At 45.0% G+C, this 21,730-nt stretch overlaps 1 protein-coding gene across 1 annotated transcript in view; it reads left to right on the plus strand.

The window, feature by feature from the left end:
* The window catches only part of LOC148442531 (uncharacterized), a 122,079-nt gene extending 100,909 nt beyond the window's left edge, over nucleotides 1-21,170 (plus strand). The window contains exons 2-3 of the mRNA XM_088463853.1: nucleotides 14,633-15,070; nucleotides 18,943-21,170. Coding sequence (XP_088319979.1) covers nucleotides 14,633-15,070; nucleotides 18,943-19,610 — 1,106 coding nt within the window. The 3' untranslated portion in view covers nucleotides 19,611-21,170. The remainder of the gene's footprint in view (nucleotides 1-14,632; nucleotides 15,071-18,942) is intronic.
* Nucleotides 21,171-21,730: the final 560 nt, after the last annotated feature.

Here is a 21,730-nt window from a genome sequence, read left to right on the forward strand (position 1 = left end):
TTATATTTAAATCTGATAAAAGATCGAAGGTGGCTATGGATTATGAAAACCATAATGTGTACCGCTAGACTGATAAACCAGGACGCTATGAATCAAGAAAACCTTTTTTTCGTAGAAAATATCGAAAGGAAAGAGTTAGATACATCTAATGAGTACATCTCTACAGCTAGTGAGTCGGAACCACGCAGGCTAATTTTGGAGAAGATCGCCCTTTAGGCGTAACCACCAGGGCACGAGGAGTAGGAGGAGGAAGCGCCCGTATATTATCCTGGGCAGGCAATGGCAGAGGCAGAAATTGAGTAGGCCGACCACCGAAGGGTCGGAGACCCTAGTGATTAATTTGTCTGATTATGAACTTAATAAGAGTGAATTGCAAGTAGTCTCTAATGGATTCTCTTTTGTTCCCATCTGCAAACAAGATTCATTGCAGTGGGAAATTGAGAAATATCGCCTTCATTGGCAATTGAAATTAAAAGACCACTTTGCAAAAACTCCTTCAATACCGACGTTGGATTAGGTGCCCGTGCAAATCTCCAAATTGTTACCAAAATCCACCTTCAAACCCCAATCATATTATGCGTCTATACGTACATTTATGAGACTACTCCAGAAACTGATTTTACAGTAATAATACAGGGACATGACTGGGGAGGTGAGGGGATCTGGGAGTGTCACAGTGACATCACCTATATCTATAGTAATAATACAAGGACATGACTGGGGAGGTGAGAGGATCTGGGAGTGTCACAGTGACATCACTTATATCTATAGTAATAATACAGGGACATGACTGGGGAGGTGAGGGGATCTGGGAGTGTCACAGTGACATCACTTATATCTATAGTAATAATACAGGGACATGACTGGGGAGGTGAGGGGATCTGGGAGTGTTACAGTGACATCACTTATATCTATAGTAATAATATAGGGACATGACTGGAGAGGTGAGAGGATCTGGGAGTGTCATAGTGACATCACTTAGATCTATAGTAATAATACAGGGATATGACTGGGGAGGTGAGGGGGTCTGGGAGTGTCACAGTGACATCACTTATATCTATAGTAATAATACAGGGATATGACTGGGGAGGTGAGAGGATCCGGGAGTGTCACAGTGACATCACATATATATAGTAATAATACAGGGACATGACTGGGGAGGTGAGGGGATCTGGGAGTATCAGTGACTGCACTTATATCTATAGTAATAATAGATATATATATATATATATATATATATATATATCAGTGCCTCAGTGTCCTCACAGGAGCTGGGATATATTGCATTGCTCACAGTATTTTGTGTCTTTTTTTTATTTTATATATGTGTGTGTGTATATATAATATCTGAAATGAAGATGGCAGGAGATGTGCTATATTCTGTCCACTTTTCTATATATGGTATACAGTTACAGATAGGATAGGGCTATATTTGTAAAATAGACCCTTCTTGCATATTATGCACTGATGACACCTCAATAAATGGCTCCATGTAGATGGAGTTTAATTATACCTTTTACTGATGTCTCCCCCAATACACAGGGTTACACAGTAGTCAAGAAGACATCCAGGGAGCGTAAGACATCCAGCAGCCGTTCCCGTGTGTCAGGAGGACTGAGCAGGACCCAGAGCCCCATCATGGTGCCTCCACCTCACTCACTGATACATGAGAGAGACCATGACCAGAAGATCCTGGAACTCACCAACAAGATCATTCAGCTGCTGACTGGAGAGGTGACTGCTGGGAATGGGACACTATACAGTAACACCAGGGGATGTGTCTGGGTGATGACTGGAGAGGTGACTGCTGGGAATAGGACATTATACAGTAACACCAGGGGATGTGTCTGTGTGATGACTGGAGAGGTGACTCCTGGGAATGGGACATTATACAGTAACACCAGGGGATGTGTCTGGGTGATGACTGGAGAGGTGACTGCTTGGAATGGGACATTATACGGTAACACCAGGGGATGTGTCTGGGTGATGACTGGAGAGGTGACTGCTGGGAATGGGACATTATACAGTAACACCAGGGGATGTGTCTGGGTGATGACTGGAGAGGTGACTGCTTGGAATGGGACATTATACAGTAACACCAGGGGATGTGTCTGGGTGATGACTGTATCATTGTGTGTATCAGGTTCCTGTAAGGTGTCAGGATGTCACTGTCTATGTCTCCATGCAGGAGGGGGAGTATATAGAGGAACACAGGGGTCTGTACAAGGACGTGATGATGGAGAATCACCGGCCCCTCACATCACTGGGTAAGAGGAGACTGTCATTTATTGTACAGGAGAGATTAGGTATGGGGGCCTCCTATATACACACATCACCTAATAATCACATATATACAATGTACTCAGTCACTGTGTCTCTTACAGATGGACCCAGTAACAGAAAAACCCCAAAGAGATGTCCCCGTCCTCTTTATTCACAGGACTGTACAGAGGAGAATCGGAAGATCCCACAAGAGCTTCAGGTATGTGGGATTTGGGTCTCTCTAATATACCAAAGTGATTGTAAAGAAGCTGTGTGTGTCTTATTAACCAGACACACTATACAATAAATCACATACTTAATGTGATTTATTGAAATCTGACATTCCTTCTTCAGTGTCCGTAGGCATCCACAAGGATACCATGCAGGGTGGGGTGTGGTTGGAGCTAACCGGGCACCAAACATTCAAAAGCTTTAGTTCGCCGGATGCACAGGTCCTCCTCCACATATACCCCGCACCCAGCCAAAGGCAGACTGTTTTTCGTTTGGTGCCGGCAGGCCTGGGCGCTCCTTTAGACAGTGGGGCTGCATTAAGCAGCCCCAAACTTTATTTTTATTCTCAGTTTTTTATTTTCCCCTGAACAGGCAGCGCTGGACATCCTAATGGGCATCTACACTACTGCTCCAACTACCCCCCGCCTGTGCCACAACACCAGTGAGCGTTCTGGCGATTACGGCAGGCCCAGCGGGGCTTAGCTAGCCACTCCACTGGAGGACCCAGGACTGCAGTATCATCTGATCCGATCCCAGACGATCCTCCTCCCTCCTGAGGATCAGCTTTCCCTCTCATGGTGGCTGCAGACGTCCCATCTAGACAAGGGTCCCTCCTTTGGGATTTCAAATTGGGAGTTTTTCACTACAGATGCTAGCCTTCGCATATGGAGCGTGCTAACCGGTCATCATACCTTTCAGGGATGGTGGCAACCCAGGATAGTCGCCTGCCCATAAACATTGTGGAGTTTCGAGCAGTGTACAGAGCGCTCACTCTGGCTCGAGATCTCCTCCGAGGTAGGCCGGTCCAAATCCAGTCCGACAACGCAACTGCTGTAGCCTACCTCAACCATCAGGGAGGCACGCAAAGTCGGGCAACCATGCAGGAAGTAGCAAACATCCTGGTCTGGGCCGAACATAATCTCCCTTGAATCTCGCAGTGTTCATTCCCGAAGTCCTCATTTGGGAAGCGGACTTCCTAAGACAGAGAATGGGCTCTCCACCTGGTTGTCTTTCAACTCCTGGTGGACAAATGAGGCCTACCAGACAAACCTAATGGCCTCACGTCACAACCACAAGCTTCCCAGGTGCGGATCCAGGACCAGAAACCTCTCAGCCGCCTTTGTGGTTGCTCTGGCAGTGCAGTGGGACTTCAATCTCGCATAACTCTTTCCTCCGATCTCCCGCCTCCCGGGGATTCTCCGAAAATCCAAGCAAGAAAGCGGCATGGTAATACTGATAGCTCCAGCTTGGCCCAGGCTCCATTGGTTCACCGACTTACGGAGTCTCTCCATAGACACTGCTTTTCCACTTCCTCTATGGCCCTATCTATCAGTGCAGGGTCCTTGCCTGCATCCGGACCTACCTCGTCTGTCTTCCTCTTAAAAGCCAAGGGTTTCTCTCGCTCTGTGGTCCAGACAATGCTCAGTGCGCGTAAACCTTCCTCGGTTTGCATCTATTAGAGTTTGTCACTCTTACTTTCAATGGTGCTCCCCTAGAAACTATGACCCTATGGTTTTTAATGTTTCCCGGGTTGCTTGCCTTTCTTCAGGCTGGGTTAGACATCAGCCTCCGTCTGGCCTCCCTTAGAGTTCAGGTTTCTGCACTGTCAGTCTGGTTCCAGCGAAGGATCGATCTCCTGTCCGATGTTAGAATGTTCCTTCAGGGTGTTCTCCACCTTCAACCTCATTTTGTCCCTCCGATGGCCCAGTGGGATTTGTCCTTGGTTCTTCAGGCTCCTCCATTTGAACGTTTGGACTCAGTAGACCTCAAGTGCTTGACGGCGAAGACTCTTTCTCCTCTGCCTGCAGGGTATCTAATTCGGCAGCACTCTCCTGTCACTCCCCCTTCTTAATCTTTCATCCAGACAAAGCTGTGCTCTGTACCCGGGCTGGTAACCTTCCTAAAGTGGTATCCCGGTTCCATTTGAATGAAGAGATTGTGGTTCCGGCCTTCCAGTTCTCTAACCTCTCCACAGGTAAAGCCTCCCTGGATCTGGTTCGTGCGCTTCGGATTTACGTGGATCATACCAACTCTTCTAAGAAATCAGATTCTTTGTTAGCTGGCCAGCCTTGCTTGTGAAAGCCATACAACACAAACAGATTCTGGCTTCATGGCTCTGCATAACAATCTCTCAGACCTACACACAAGCGGATCTTCCTGTTCCAAACAGGGTTACAGCACATTCTACTCTGTGGGACCCTCGTGGGCATTCGCTGTGGCGCTTCTGCTGAACAATTGTGCAGGGATACCACGTGGTCTTCCGTCCACACCTTCCTCAGGTTCTACGCCTTTGACACCTGTGCCTCTCAGGATGCTTCCTTTGGGCACTGGGTTCGCCTTTCTGCTCAGGAGTGTCCCCACCCTTAGGTGAAACTGCTTTTGAGACATCCCCATGATATCCCTGTGGATCCCTATGGACCCTGAAGAAGAAAATAAGAGTTATGGCAGACTTGCCTTTGTTAACTTTTTTTTTCTTCTATGTCCATAGGGTCCACAGGGCACCCACCCTGACGCACCTGGCTTCATTGGGTATTTTTTCTCTTGGTCACTGATTCCCTCCTATTTTATGAGAGTGTTTCTCTGGTTCTTCCTTCTCCTCTCCTTCTCCTTCCTTGGGCTTGTTTACAAAACTCTGTCTTTGGCTGGGGCGGGGTATATGTGGAGGAGGACTGGTGCACCCTGGGAGCTAAAGCTTTTGACTATTTGGTGCCCAACTACACACACCCATAGTATCCCTGTGGACCCTTTGGACCTCGAAGAAAAAGAGCTAACAAAGGTAAGTCTACCATAACTCTTATTTTTTAAACTGTTATTTTATTGTTTTGTGGGTTACTTAGGGTGAAAATCTGGCTGATAAAAACATAGAAGATTCAGAGGGAGAAGAGACATATGTGACTAATATAAAGGTAGAAGATATAGAGGAAGAAGAAGATGAGACGTATGTGACTAATATAAAGGTAGAAGATATAGAGGAAGAAGAAGATGAGACGTATGTGACTAATATAAAGGTAGAAGATATAGAGGAAGAAGAGATTTATGTGACTAATATAAAGGTAGAAGATATAGAGGAAGAAGAAGAAGAAGAGACGTATGTGACTGATATGATTGCAGAAGATACAGGGGGAGAAGAAGAGACGTATGTGAGGTGGGATCAGCACTGTAAGGAGGAGGAAATCCCTACAGATATCAGCACAGGTGAGTAATAAACACTTATTACAGAAAAGAGTCACATATTCTCCTTGTTCAGTCACCACAGAATCAGACTCCTGCTCTCCCCCTCACATCATGTCACTGTGTTTTACCAGCACCGACATCTGACCCATTTTCCTCCCCATACTCTCTGGTGTATCTCATACATCAGGAGCCATCAGCCCCTATTATACTCCTCCTCTCCCCCTCACATCATGTCACTGTGTGTCACCAGCCCAGAGATCTGACCAGTCTCCTCTCCACACTCTCTGGTGTATCTCATACATCAGGATCCATCAGCCCCTATTATACTCCTCCTCTCCCCCTCACATCATGTCACTGTGTGTCACCAGCCCATAGATCCATATACTCACACATCACAACAAACTCCATGTATACACACACAAAGCTATAAGCACACACTTACTGTATTATTGCACTGTGCTTCCACCAATGCTTGTCTACAATGAATGATTCAGCCTATAATAGTAGTGTGACTCTGACAGTGGGACTGTGGCACCTGAGTGTGACCAGAGGGACATATAGTGGCTGTTGCACTATTGCCATTTGCTACCTTTGTGTCCAACTGGAGACCTGTGAGTAGTGTAACTGGTGGCCAGGACATGCTGCTAGTGTACACAGCTACTGTGCTTCCACGTCTCCAGTGTGTGTGAGAGAAGTGACTGGTTGCCCAGTGTCACTGGCTTATGTGGTTTCCTGTCCCATGATACTAGCTGGGCAATGTGTAAGGTTGGGGAATGTTACTCACCACATGTCACCGTGGCTGGGTCTATGCCGTCTGCTTGGTAATCCCGTTGTGTGTTGTACTTTATCACAACAGTTTATCAATGCAGCAAGTAATACAGTAGCTGTACAGTAGTTTTCTGGACTTAGTAATTGTATTTTCTACTTCAGGGTCGATAGGATTCACAGGATCTACCTTGGAGTTTGTAGTTGGAGCGATCCAATGCACCAAACAGCTACAGCTTTGGAGCTCCCAGCATGCACTGGTCCTCCTCCCTATATATACCCCGCCCTCAGCCACAGGCATTCAGATTTTTTGTTTGGTGCGCGGCAGTCCCAGCCTTTTTATTTTATGAGTTTAGCGGTACCAGCGCCGATAATGACGCTGTACCGCGATTCCTTCTACCTCCGCCGAAGCACCAGTACCGCTATAGGCCCCAAGGTCCTCGGCAGGCCTCAGTGTGGCTTAGCTAGCAGCTTTTGCTGAGGTCCGGATTGCAGTTGGATAACGGAGATGTCTGGTAAGCGATTCTTAATGGGGAATTGTGCGTGGCAGTCCAGACCTCCAGTGTAGAGATGCATCGGAGGCGACTGCGGGTGAAGGCCTAGTGTAACGTGTCCTCACTAAGGCGGCCGGGGCCATATAGTCTGTCGCCGGTGATGGGTGGTAAGATGCACTAGAGCGCACTAGTCAACGTCTTGCTACTGTGAGGTCAGCATACCCGGCCGTCAGATTCGCAGCCATGGGGAGATAGGCGCTCCTCCCCCCAGACGCAAACTTCCGGGTATTGAGACGCTCGCAGTTAACGTTTCTGTGTGTTCTTCTGAAGCTGTCGTCTTAGAGGTTGGTCTGTTTCTCTGTATACCTCTCCCTTGGGTCTGGTATATAGCGCTCTACATCCTACCATAACCCCCTCCGGGGCTGGTTAGTTGATACAGGGTCCATTTGCAATAGCAATTGTGCGTATTTATGCATTGTATGTGACTGTATGCTAGCTGCTGTATTTATACTGCTTGTTTTTTCAAACTGTCAGGTATACCTATCACTGTGTTTCTCCCCATCCCTCTGAGGAGGTGTGTGGGGTTTTTCATTGATAAAAGTTGCATTGCATTTATACTGCACATTTTATACCATTTACACATTTGTCATGTCTAAAGGTAAAGGTGAGAAGGATGAACCGCCAGTGCTGTGGACATGTAAGTCCTGTTCGACAGGCCTGTCTGAGCAGGATGTTATACAGGATGGATTGTGTAGTAACTGTTGTAAACAGCCACCTCTCCTATCCGGTAGACCTGCACCAGCTTTAGAGCCACCCTAGGTGGCCATTTTGCCTCCGGTTTTGTCATACTTAGTAGACAAGGCTGCAGAAGCACGCCCCCTGCTGTGGCGGTATTACCTCATGCTATGGGGTGTTCACAGCATGTGTATCCTTCTATGTGTATGTCCTCCATAAATACTTGTTGGATTAATTCTACTGCTCACTCTAGTCAGAGTATGTCGCATTCTATAACCTCTCAGCAGGCAGATAGACCAGTGGCGGTAAAGCTAGGGCATAAGAGAGGTTCTCGTCAGTCGTTGCCTCAAGAGTCTGACTTTGCCTCCTCATCACACTGATACTCAGCGTTCTGGGTCTATACTCAGTGGAAGAAGACCATAAGTCCCTTGTGGATGTTCCTTTTCTGGTGAGAGCCGTTAGAGCTGTCCTCAATATAGAGGAAGAGGAAGTTTCACTGACATCTAAGGCTCCGGTCTTTTGACGTCAGAAGGTGGCTAAGGATTATTTCCCTCAGTCTGAGCAACTGACGAATCTCATGTCTAAGGCATGGGATACTCCTAGTAAGCATTTCCATGCTACAAGGAATATAACCTCTCGATACCCATTTGCACTTAGTGAGGGTAACAAATGGGAAGTTCCGCCAACGATAGATGCTCATGTCACCAGATTGATCAGGAGCACTACGTTACCCATTCCTATAGCATCCTCTTTGAAAGAGGTTACAGATAGAAAACTTAAGCCTACTGTCTGATGGGGCGGGCCATCACCTGGAGGATATCAGGGTGGGAGGGCGACTTTTACAGTTCGCCCAGGCCTGGCATCAGAAGACTACGGATGCCTGGGTTCGAGAGCTGGTCTTTCATGGCTATGCCATCACGTTCTTGAGGCATCCCGCTCAGAGGTTTGTTGGTTCAACCCTGACTTTGGACTCTGTCAGAGCTTCGGCCTACCGGGAGTCTGTGGGGCCCTCCTAAAGTCAGGAGTCATAGTCCTGTGATGCAACAGGGAAGGGGTTATTATTCAAATTTATTTTTGATTCAAAAACCAAATGGGTCACACCGCCCTATCCTGAACTGAAATCTCTCAACAGATTCATCAGGCTGCCCAAATTCCATATGGAAACCATACTGTCAAGGTGATGCTGGCGAAGGAGCCTGGAGATTTCATTGACATACAGGATGAATATGAATATCTACATGTTCCGATTGCACAATCCCATCAAGGCTTTCTGAGATGGCGGTAGATCAGCAACATTACCAATTTCAGGCTCTACCCTTCGGTTTAGCCACAGCCCCTCGGGTATTTAACAAGATAATGGGAGTCATGACAGCTCGTCTCAGATAACAGGGAGTCAAGGTACTGCCATATTTGGATGATCTCCTGATATTAGCACAATTTCAGGAGATGTTACAATGTCATCTGCGGATGACTATTGTCTGCTTACAAGAGCACGGCTGGGTAATCAATTGGAAAAAGTCGTTTCTTTCTCCAACTCAGCAGATGGTGCACTTGGGGGAGTTGCCGGACTCTCCGGGACAGAGGATTCTTCTACCAGAAGACAAGATTGTGGCGCTATAGTCTCGTGTGCGCAGTCTTCTCTGCATGCAAAGCGTGTCGGTACACTTGGCAATGCAGGTGCTGGGCTCCATGGTATCCACATTCGACATGGTGGCCTATGCCCAGTTCCACTCCAGATCCCTGGAACAATGGATCCTGCCTCATTGGGATGGTCACTGTCATCGGATAAAGCCTCAGATGATTTGCATCTCGCCAGAGGTCTGGCTTTCCCTCGCCCAGTGGCTGGAGATGACTCATTTAAACAAGGTTCGTCCGTTATGGGTACTGGATTGGGTACTTCTCACCACGGACACAAGTCTGTGTGGATGGGGAGTGGTGTCAGGTCACCACACCTTCCAGGAAAGGTGGACGGTTCAGGAAAGTCACCTACCAATAAATATCTTGAAGCTTCGTGCTGGGCACAGAGTGCTCATACTGGTGCAGGACCTCCTACATACTGGCGTAGTACCTCCAGGTTCAGTCCAACAACGCGACAGCAGTGGTCTACATCAATCATCAAGTAGGCACACAATGTCTGGCTGCCATGAGGGAAGTGCCAGAAATTCTTCTGTGGGCAGAATGCCATCTTTCAGCAATCTCGGCAATATTCATCCCAGGGGTTCTCAATTGGGAAGCGGACTTCCTAATTTGCCAGGACATACACGCTGGAAAATGGATTCTTCATCCGGACGTCTTTCAACTCCTGGTGGACAGGTGGGGAATACCGGACGTAGACCTCATGGCGTCGCGTCGCAACCACAAGGTTCTCAGTTACGGGTCCAGGACAAGGGACCCATCAGCCGCTTTGTGCACGCTCTGGCGGTGAGGTGGAACTTCCGGTTGGCATACCTGTTTCCTCCAATCTCTCTCCTTTCAAGAGTCGTCAGAAAGTTCAAGCAAGAAGGCGGCAGGATAATACTAATAGCCCCTGCCTGACCCAGGAGGCATTGGTTGTCCGATATGACACGTCTATCCATAGACAGTCCATTCCCACTGCCTCTATGGCCAGATCTGCTAATGCAGGGTCCCTGCCTATATCAAGATATACCTCGGCTGGCTTTGACGGCATGGCTCTTGAGTCTTCCGTCTTAAAGGCCAAGGGTTTTTCTGCCTCTGTGATACAGATGATGCTGAGGGCAAGGAAGCCTGCTTCCGCCCACTTCTATCACAGAATCTAGCATTCATATTTTCTTTGGTGTTCTCACAGAATATATAATCTGTAGGTTTTCAAGGTCTCAAGGGTACTTGCTTTTTTTCATGCTGGATTAGACCTCCCCTACAAATAGAGTGATACCCACAGTGCACATTATGTCCCTGAGGAGGGCCGTGTGGTGGTTCTGCTGGGTTGGCCTGGAGGGTCCCGTGCCCTGTACTTATTCCATAGGAGTGTTAGGGACCTGCCTGATAGAGGCCACCCGAATGCAGTGGGCAGGTCCATAATTTATTAAGAACCTCTTTGATGCAATTTAGCAAAATATTTATTATTAGGTTTAGCATTGTTAGATGTTAGAGTGTACACTTGGATTTTTATCCTCCTTTTTTTTTTTTTGCTTGCAGCACTACAAGTAGCACCTCACATTGTGCTTAGGGTGTGCAATCTAGGGCCCCTCCCCTATGCATTCTATGTTATGTATGTACACTCCTTCTACTCTGATTAGCACCCCCTCCCACCTGTTTCTGGGTGTTTTTAATTAGCAAGGAGTCCTTGCACTATAATTGATTATAGGCGGGCAACGGCAGTTTATGCGCGAACACTCGCGATACTGCGGCACCCCGAAGTGACAGAAGTCACAGACATCAACCCAACAACAGCATCGAGTGTATAACTAGGTACACGCTCGAAAGGCGAGCACGGGAAACACTAAAGACATACACTACTCACCATCGGGTGGATCTGAGTGACCAGCCACAGTGGTAGACAACGAGGGAACACGTGATCAAGACAAAGCGTGCAAACCAGTCTATACCGCAGCGTCTGGAGAATACCGGCAGGGAGATCCAGGAGTGTGTAACGAGGCGCACACACTCCCACATGGAGAAGACACTACACCACTACAGGATCTTGATTCACACCTAACAACTTCGGACATAAGCGCCTGGAGGCAGAACAGGGTAAGTTAATGGACCAGAGGGCACGGGACGCCGCCCCGCCAGAGCGTTATCCCCCCAACATATTTTTGATTTATTTCTTCCTTTTTTTCACATTTTTGTTTTTTTCTTTATAGTTTATCTGAATTAATACATATATTTTTCCATTTTATTATTCACTATCGCTAAATGAAGTTAGACGTTTATTGACTTTCATTGATATTAATAGGATTAATCATTGACTTTAGTCGCTTTCCAGAGCAAATTAGCTTGAGGAGCACTGTGGCTCCTTCATTATTTTAAAATAAATACATACCATTAAACCACTTCCACAGCCTGAGTGTACATTATTCTGGTCAGTCATTTACAACACAAAACATTAACAAAGGGGGATACTTGAGATAAGCGCATACACCACATTTTTATTATAAGTACAATATAAGAGGTAGGATCACCTCTTAGTGTCAGCAGCTGTCTGCCATATATACAAGAGTAAGTGCAGGTTCATTGTTTTGATTACTTTGGATTAGACTTAGGTCTTCGCCTGGCTACCTTGAGAGTCCAGGTTTCTGCATTGTCAATTTGGTTCAGTGCAGTATTGCCCCTCTGCTGGATGGTAGAACATTCTTACAGGGGGTTCTTCGGTTGCGACCTCCATTTGTCCCTCCATTGGCACCGTGGGATTTATCTTTGGTTCTCAGGGCTCTGCAATCTCCTCCCTTTGAACCCTTGAATATGGTGGACTTGCCATGACTCACAGCGAAGACACTATATCTACTCGCTATTTCTTCAGCTTGTAGCACTGTCATGTCGTTCTCCATATTTGATATTTTTAATCAAAATAGAGCTGTCCTCCGTACTAAGGCGGGATACCTACCGAAGGTGGTTTCCCGTTTCCATATAAATGAGGAAATTGTAGTCCCGGCTTTTCAGTCTTCAGACCTATCTACAGGTGAAGCTTCCCTGGATGTGGTTCGAACCCTGCGTATTTACGTGGATCGTACCAGCTCCATCAGGAAATCGGATTCGCTCTTTGTGTTATATGGATTTCACAAACGAGGCTGGCCAGCAAACAAACAAACAAACTTTGGCTCGCTGGCTGTGTATAACTATTTCTCAAGTCTATACACAGGCTGGTCTCCCTGTCCCAAACAAGGTGACAGCACATTCCTCTCGGTCTGTGGGACCATCATGGGCGGTTAGACATGGTGCCTCGGCTGAACAGCTGTGCAAGGCAGCCACTTGTCTACTGTCCATACTTTTATCAAATTCTATGCTTTTTTTACTTTTACCTCCCAGGATGCTTCCTTTGGGCGGCAGATTCTCCTCTCTGCGCAGAAGCATCCCCACCCTTAAGGGAACTGCTTTAGGATGTCTCCAGGGATATGAGATATGGTAACATACCTTTTTGTTAACGCTTTTTCTTCGATGTCCACAGGGTACCCACCCTGACGCACCTGGCCTCAGTTGGGATCTGTACTTTAGCCTTTGTATCGCTGATTCCCTCTTCGTATGTTGTGTTTCTTGTGTACATTGTACTTCCTTTTCCACTTTCCGTCTCTTGCCGTTAGGCTTGTTTACAATCTGAATGCCTGTGGCTGAGGGCGGGGTATATGTGGAGGACCAGTGCATGCTGGGAGCTCCAAAGCTGTAGCTGTTTGGTGCATTGGATCGCTCCAACTACATACCCCAAGGTAGATCCTGTGTACCCTATGGACCTCGAAGAAAAATAATTTAACAAAGGTATGTTATACCATAACTCTTATTATATTTAACCATTATTTATATGGGGTCCACATTGCCTTACACAGTATATAAACAGAAAACATTGCAAACATAAGAGAATAGTGCGAGAGACTTGCGGTACAAGCCTGTGTAGAACATGTGATACCAGCTATAACATTGCAGCCTATACAGTCACAGTAATCACAGAAGCAGCACGGGCTGAGTCCTATGGTTCAGTGCCACTGTTTGTATTGGGGAGGAGGTGATAGTATAGTTATGGTAAGTGAAAACACAAAAGTGAAGAGGGCCCTGCTCATTAGATCTTACAATCTTTAGGTGGAGATGCTGACAGACAAGGGTAGCACAGAGGGGAGAGACAGTGAGCGAGAGGTGGGTTAGGATGAGAGCAGGAAAGCTTTAGGAAAGAAGTGAGGTTTGAGAATCTGTATGATGCTTTGGAGAGAGGTAGAGAGTCTGAGGGGGCAAGAGATCCAGTGGTGGGAAGCAGCATGGGCAGTCTTGGAGGCAGGAGTGATAGGATATATGTAGTTGGGAGGAGAGGTGCCAGGCGTTGGCAGAGCATAGTGGATGATGGAAGTGTAGAGGGAGATGTAGGGTGGTGAAGACTGAGTGAGCGCTTTATAGGTGAGTATGAGGAGTTTGACTTACGCTCTAAAGGGGATGGGGAGCCAATGTAGGAGCTGTAGTAGAGGGGAGGCAGAAGCAGTAGATTGGAGAAGATGAACCAGGCAGCAGCAATGAAGACAGATTACTGTAGAGAGCTATGAGTGTTGAGGAGGCCACATAGGAGGAGGCTACAGTAGCCCAGTCTAGAGATGACCAGTGAGTGGATGAGGATCTTAGTTGTCTCCAGGGTGATAGAGGGTCTGTTCCTGGAGATATTTTCAGGGGTGGAGGCAGGAAGATTGGGGGAAGGGACTAAATTTGGGGATTGAAGAAGAGGACCGAGTTAAGGATATCCCCAAGACAGCTGACTTGTTAGATAGAAGAGATGGTGAGGTTGTAGTTGGATAGTAAAATTTGAGGGAGGTGAGAGGACTCAGATGGTGGGAAGATGATCAGCTCAACTTAGACGTGTTCAGTTTAAGAAGGCGCTGAGACATCCAAGAACATTTGCTCGTCGATGTAAACAATTCTGTCTATTCTCATACATTTGTTTCCAGTAGATGGACACACAAGCAGGAATACCTCGGAGGGAGATCTGATTGTGTCTCCAGATTTTAAATTAGAAGATAAGAACATCAGACAAGATTCTCCAGGAGAAGCCCCCATTACCCTAAATATATATCAAGCACCTCACTGTGCGGATATATCATCTGATCCCTCTAATCATGGTGAACGTTCTCCTTATAATTCAGGTCTTGCTACACACAGTACAGCTTATAATGATGATGCATTGTTTTTTTGTTCTCAATCTGATAAAAGTTCTGTACGTCAGTCAGTTTTTGTTAGTCATCAAAAAACTCACACAGGTGAGACGCCATTTCCATGTCCTGAGTGTGGGAAATGTTTTGCAAAGAAATCACATTTTGTTACACATCAGAGGACTCACACCGGTGAGTTTTCTTTTCCATGTCCTGAGTGTGGGAAATCTTTTGCACAGAAATCACATCTTCTTATACATCAGAGACGTCACACAGGTGAGAGGCCATTTCCATGCTCTGAGTGTGGGAAACGTTTTACACACAAATCAGTTCTTGTTATACACGAGAGACGCCACACAGGTGAGAAGCCGTTTACATGTTCAGAATGTGGGAAAAGTTTTGCAAATAAATCAGACCTAAGTAGACATCAGAGACGTCACACAGGTGAGAAACCATATCCATGTCCTGAGTGTGGGAAAAGTTTTACACGGAAAGCAGGTCTTGTTAGACATCAGAGAAATCACACAGGTGAGAAACCATTTTCATGTTCTGAGTGTGGGAAATCTTTTAAACAAAAAGCACATCTTGTTACACATCAGAGACGTCACAAATGTGAGAGACCATTTCCATGCTCTGTGGGAAATGTTTTGCCCACAAATTGCATGTTAGACATCTGCGAGATCACACAGGAGAAATACAGTTTCAATGAGCTGATATACATGAAATGAGTGCATAAATACTAAATATTGTAAAAGCTGTTTATATTATTAATGTAAATAATAAAAGCAGGTTTGAATACATTTGCAGAGCATATACTCCAACCTTTTGTCCTTATTGATCTATTGCATCTCTAACATCTCTTGTCTAGACATTGTCAACCTTTTTCATGTAGATCTATTGACTGGAACCCATTTAGGCTATGTATGGTCCTTGGTATTTTCACATTTCCTGTCAAGTCTCCCATGGAGGAGACTGGAGGGCAGGAGAAGGTTTAATAAAGGCTTGTAATGATTTGGGAAATGGTGAACTCTGTGTGGCCTTCCTGGTACAACTAGTAAGTCTGTGTCAGTCGCAGGATAGCCAACTTTGTCAACTCATGTAGTGTTTACTCTGCTGTTTTATACCCCTTTTTGTTTTCAATTGTATGTTTTTTGTAACAAAGTACTGTACTATTTTTGTATATTAAATCTTTATATCAATAGGTTTCTGTCCTTGTGCGCTAAACACATTCATTAACCTACCAAGAAGAGACCAGGGTCTTTTTGGCCATGTTATCGGATGAATGTTACAAAGTATTCACCCGTCTGTCAGTCATCGTGCATTTTTATCATTGTGCTGAATATGTGCATTTGTGATTAAGTTTATGTTTTTATTACCCTGATTGTCCCTGCTGACTGTGGGGACGAGTTGTGCTGTATGTCTCCAGTGTGGACAGGGACCTTTATGTAACACAGCAACATAACTATATACAGGAGATGACACTTTATACTCATGTAATCCCTCTGTGTCCCTACACCCCTGGCTCTATGTAGCTGATATGCCAGGGTGTGAGCAGAATCTGGTTCTCTACCAGCGCTTGCCGGATAGGAATATAAACTGCTGATATTGACAGGTCCTGCACAAGTGTCCCTTTTGCCCACTGATGTCTCCGTACATTCCCAATCTCTAACTGTATGGTAGAGATTGGTGGTCCGTCAGCCCCCAAGGCATTTACTCACCCTCTGTGTACTGTGTACAGCATTAGTAAGAAATGAGAGGCATATGGCACCACCAACACCTAGATCGTGCTGTCTCTCTGGACTGGATGATAGAGCCAGGAGGATGTTGGACAGGGAAGCCACCAAGAGGCCAAAGAGGTTCCATCAAAATGTATACTTCTGAGTGCTTCATATGTCACGAGACCACCCCACATGGCCTAAATATACTGTACACTATGGTGGAAAGTCACAGGCAGCATTTGGGGTAGAGATGGAGGTTTGAGGCAGGGTAAAGTTGTAGAGAGGGGTAAGGGCATGCATTGCTGGGGGTAAGAATAGTTAGTGCAGACAGCAGTTGGGACAGTGCTGGGGGGCTAGGAGGGGATTAGGGCAGGAAATACTGGGGGTAGGGAAGGGGTAAGTGTAGATAGCAGTTGGGGAAGTGGTTATCCTACCTCCTAGGTGGTCAGGTCACTTGTCTGCCATTAGCTTGAGCTACATCCCCAGCTTGTCCCTCAGCAGCCAGGTGTAGATCTCCAGCCCCCTCCTGTCCTAGGCAGTGTCCACCTCCCCAGCTTTCTGTGGACAAAGATCTGATGGGGGGGGCTGGCACCACCAACAACACTGCTGCTGCAGCCCAGGAGCTTGCCCGATTCAATGATAAAGGAAAGGATATCAGTTGGCGCTGTCAAAAAGCAGCTAGTTCAAGCGGAGGTGTCAACTCCTAATGATGTAAGGTAGGGAAAAGGTGGGTATGAACAGCGCTAGAGAACCTATCAGTACATGCAAATAATAACTAAGAATACATAGACAATAAATCAATATATATCATGATCTACTATGTGACTCTATACGGCTTGATTGAAAAGGGTAGTTTAATATAATAGCCACAATCTAGGCAACATATATTACATTGTTGTCAAAAAAGACAGTCAATAGAACCAATATAAATAATAAGAAGGTACAATGACAATAATCATAAAAATAAAAAAAATAACTAAAAAATGAACAATAAAAATAAATAACAGTACATAAAAAATGAATTGAATAATGTCCAAATCAAAAAAAGAAGAAAAAAAATGTCCATAAGATAAACAGTATAAACCAATCTTGAATAATAGCTGGGTAAAAAAATGTGTGTCTCATTCACATTCATAGTTGAAAGTTTAAAAGAGTATAGCAACAGTCACTGGCCTACACAGGTGGATCCGGAATAATATCCAGCTGATATATTTACCAGACTTAGATGTCCACAGCCTAAAGATGGTGCAGAAATTATTGCACTGGCATGCTGACGTATTGTAAATAGCTGGAGCTGGAAAGTGATGAATAACGCTGGTCCGGAGAATGTAATCCGCATAGGAATCCAAGTGCTGTACAATATATAGGAGTTCCCAACGCGTTTCGCTGTGGTAGATCCCATAGCTTCCTCAGTAGCATGATCCCCATAATTCAAAGGTAGGGCTTTATATACCTCTATCCAAATTGGAATGACAATCAGCTGTAGCTAGCAGCAAAAATGAATCAATCAAGCCTTATAGAGAATCTAACAAATTCCCATTACCAGTAACATAATGTAAATAAAACCGCTAAGTTCTCTCATAACTAGCATAAAATAATATAAATATACAATTTAAGACATTAGAAGTTACCCGATCTAGACAGGTGTGGAGATCAGCATCTGGTCACATGGTGTCCATTGTAGCACACGTGACTCCGTGCGGCCTATGGAAACTTCCATTTCATTTCCGCGTCGGATCGGGATGCTTGATCACGTGATATAAACATACATCACGTTGTCGGAATGCATCACATTCACTGGTGTCTGTTGCTAGGTTACAAAGTTCAAACATAGTGATTGGTTACAAAAGGTCTCCATTAGCCTCCGGCATCAGCTCGTAGTAACAGATCACGTGATGTAAACAAACACCACGCGACTTGCCTACATAGCGCTCAAAGAGGATTATTTATTTTGAAACTTGTCCAATTCAGCCTGGAAAGAATGCTGGTGCGAAGAGAAGGATGGAGGTGGCGATTGGATGAGACCCTGCCGGGGGCAATTGATTGAGGAGACACTGCCGGTAGCAATGGGTCTATGAGACGCTGCGGAAGGTGAGTGGTTGGTGAGATGCTGTCTGCGGTGATTGACTGCTGCTGAGCACATCCTGCAGGACCCGTTCAGGTTTAAAAACTATAGCGCTTATTTTGCAATCACTAATTTGGGGGAGATATTCAATGATGTGCCATCTTGCCTGTGCCTGTGGTTGAGTCTAACGTTCTGATAATGTGGTTATATATTATTTGTTCGAGAGACTTATTTGTTGTTGGTCCATATGTAATTGTAATGATGTGGTCATAGTCTGCAAGTGCAAATTAAACAACTAGAAATATAATTTAATAATAGTAATACAGTGGTCTAGTAGTTAGCATTGCTATCTCAGCTCGCTGAAGTTGAGTTCAATTCTCAACCAAGATTATATATGTGTGGAGTTTGTATGTGTTTCCTCCAACCATCGAAAAATCAGTAGGTTTATTTGGCTTTAGACAAAAATGAACCCTAGAGTGAGTGCGTGTCCATTGGTAGGGAATATAGATTTTAAGCTACAGTGGGGCATGGCTTGATGTGATTTACTAAATCTTTTCTATAAAGTGCTGTGTAATATATGCAGTATATACGCTATGTAAAGAACTGTGAATAATAAGTTATTTTATTTCCAGCAGATGGCTACAGAAGCAGGAATGTATTAGCGGGAGAGTTCATCTTGTCTTCGGATATTAATAAAGAAGATAACCACAATCAAGCTTCTCCTGACACCTCAGCTTTTGTTACAGATAGTGCATCTCCTATCGGTGATAAAATATTTCCCTGTCCTGAGTGTGGGATATGCTTTTTATATAAATCGAGTCTTATTAGGCATAAAAGAACTCACACAGGTGAGAAACCATTTCCCTGTCCTGAGTGTGGAAAATGTTTTACACTTAAATCGAATCTTGTTACACATCAGAGAAGTCACACAGGTGAGAAGCCATTTCTATGCTCTGAGTGTGGGAAATGTTTTCAATATAAATTACAGCTTGTTAGACATCAGAGTAGTCACAGAGGTGAGAAACCATTTCCATGTTCTAAGTGTGGGAAATGTTTTACACGGAAATCTGATCTCGTTACACATCAGAGAAGTCACAAAGGTGAGAAACCATTTACATGTTCTAAGTGTGGGAAATGTTTTAGACAAAAGTCAGCTCTTGATACACACGAGAGAAGTCACACAGGAGAGAAACCATTTCCATGCTCTGAGTGTGGGAAATGTTTTGCATATAAATCAGCTCTTGTTGCACATCAGAGAACTCACACAGGTGAGCGATTATTTTCATGTTCTGAGTGTGAGAAATGTTTTAAACGGAAATCGGCTCTTGTTAGACATCAGAGATGTCACACAGTAGAAAAGCATTTATAGGAGCTAATATAAAACAGGGCTGTAGCAACACTCCTGTCATAGTATCTTAACATTTTAAGTTTTCCATCTGCAGATTATTGGAATATGTGTTATTAATATAAGACTGGAAATGATCACTCAGGTGACTCTTATAGTATTGTCTTTATTCTATTAGATATCGGAACCACTCTCCATAATAACAGAACCATGTTGTTATATAGAGGGGCTACATTTTAGTCATACACGCAGAAGATAAAATGCATTATAATTTTTAAAAATACATTTTATTATGGAAATTTATGGATATCTAGGAATGGCAGCTTTATGGTGACAAATGAACCACAAAGAATTTCTTGGTGCTAGTTAGAAAAAAAAATTGCTTTCTATTCACATTCTTGCAGTTAGGGGAGATTGTCTTGGTCTTTTTAGGAGAAATAAGCAAACTTGGTATAGTGTTCACTCTAGCTTCGGCGGCAGGGAGGGCGCCGGAGCTAGAGAGGGCACCTTTGTGCACGCGTGCCCGAAAAGGGGACGTGTCTATTAGACGCGTCCCCTTTTCGTCACTCCTGGGGGCGTGCCCTGCACTTACGGACATGCTGGGCAGCCCCCAAGCGCTGCAGACAGGGAGAATAGATTCCGGGCGCATGCGCCCGGCATCTATTCTCCGGCGGTGACCGGGTCACCGCACATTTCTCCACCCGCGGGACACTGCGACCCGCAGGTGAAGACGGCACCCGCAGGCTGTGAGGACAGGGCGATTTTTGCCCTCCTGGAGGGCAGAGTGCATTTTGCCCTCCAGAAGGAGGGCAGGGCGCCGCGCCCCGCTAAAACAGCCTGGCGGGAACGCTATTGGTATTTTGTGTAGGCACTGCATAAAAATACAAGACAGAGAGACAATTCTTGTCACCACCACTGCAAATTGTATTATCTAGTAAATGGCACCATGATCATGTTTATATTTTCATCAAAACATCTAAGCTTGTAGCCCAACGTTCAGGGTTCCTCTTTATCTGCAAGTTCCTACTTTATGAAATCTGCTTTATACCGCATTAATATGCAGGTAACATGTACTCCCATCCCAGATACAGAGGCTAACATCTAGCCAATCGCTGGCGTGTGAGCCCTCTGTATTCATTAATAGCATTAATCATGTCACACAGCCGGTATCATGTATAATATGGGTAACACCATCCATAGACGTTTCTCTTCGGTTACTGCATAAATAATTATAGACCTTGAAATTGATGAGCACAAAATGTGTCAGAATAGGCTCAGCAGGGAACCCCATGAATATCTGTAAAAGAACCAACCTCTCCTGCTGATGTGTTTCAACCATTATGGTCTTTGTCAGGCTCTTGACAAAGACCATAGTGGTTGAAACATGTCGGTAGGTGAAGGTGGTTCTGTCAAAACAAGCTACCTTCTAGTTGGATAGCTTGGAGAGGCAGCATAATATAAACAAAATACCGGGTTGTAACATTACGATTTATATTCTTTCTGCTCAAACAATAGATTAAATCAGGTAGGCCGACCTTCAAAACTTATTATATGCTACAAATGTTTTTTGAATTTTATGTGCGATTGGTACGAATTTTTTTTTTGTGCTTTTTTACAATAAAACTGCAATGCACAGATGCTCTTTGTTTTTTCTGTTAAAAAGTTTCTCCAAAACACCCCAATTTTTTATGTACGAAGACAGTTTTTGGAGACCAGACTAAGAGGTGAGGGAGCTGGGAAAGTTACATATTATACATCGCTCTCATATCATCACTGAGATAGTAAGTACATTACCATACAGGGTGACCAGACTCTGAGAGGTGAGGGAGCTGGGAAAGTTACATATTATACATCACTCTCATATCATCACTGAGATAGTAAGTACATTACCATACAGGGTGACCAGACTCTGAGAGGTGAGGGAGCTGGGAAAGTTACATATTATACATTACTCTCATATCATCACTGAGATAGTAAGTACATTACCATACAGGGTGACCAGACTCTGAGAGGTGAGGGAGCTGGGAAAGTTACATATTATACATCACTCTCATATCATCACTGAGATAGTAAGTACATTACCATACAGGGTGACCAGACTCTGAGAGGTGAGGGAGCTGGGAAAGTTACATATTATACATTAC

The sequence above is a fragment of the Taudactylus pleione genome, unplaced genomic scaffold (assembly GCF_031769625.1).
Source record: "Taudactylus pleione unplaced genomic scaffold, aTauple2 ptg001472l, whole genome shotgun sequence".
Lineage (NCBI taxonomy): Eukaryota > Metazoa > Chordata > Amphibia > Anura > Myobatrachidae > Taudactylus > Taudactylus pleione.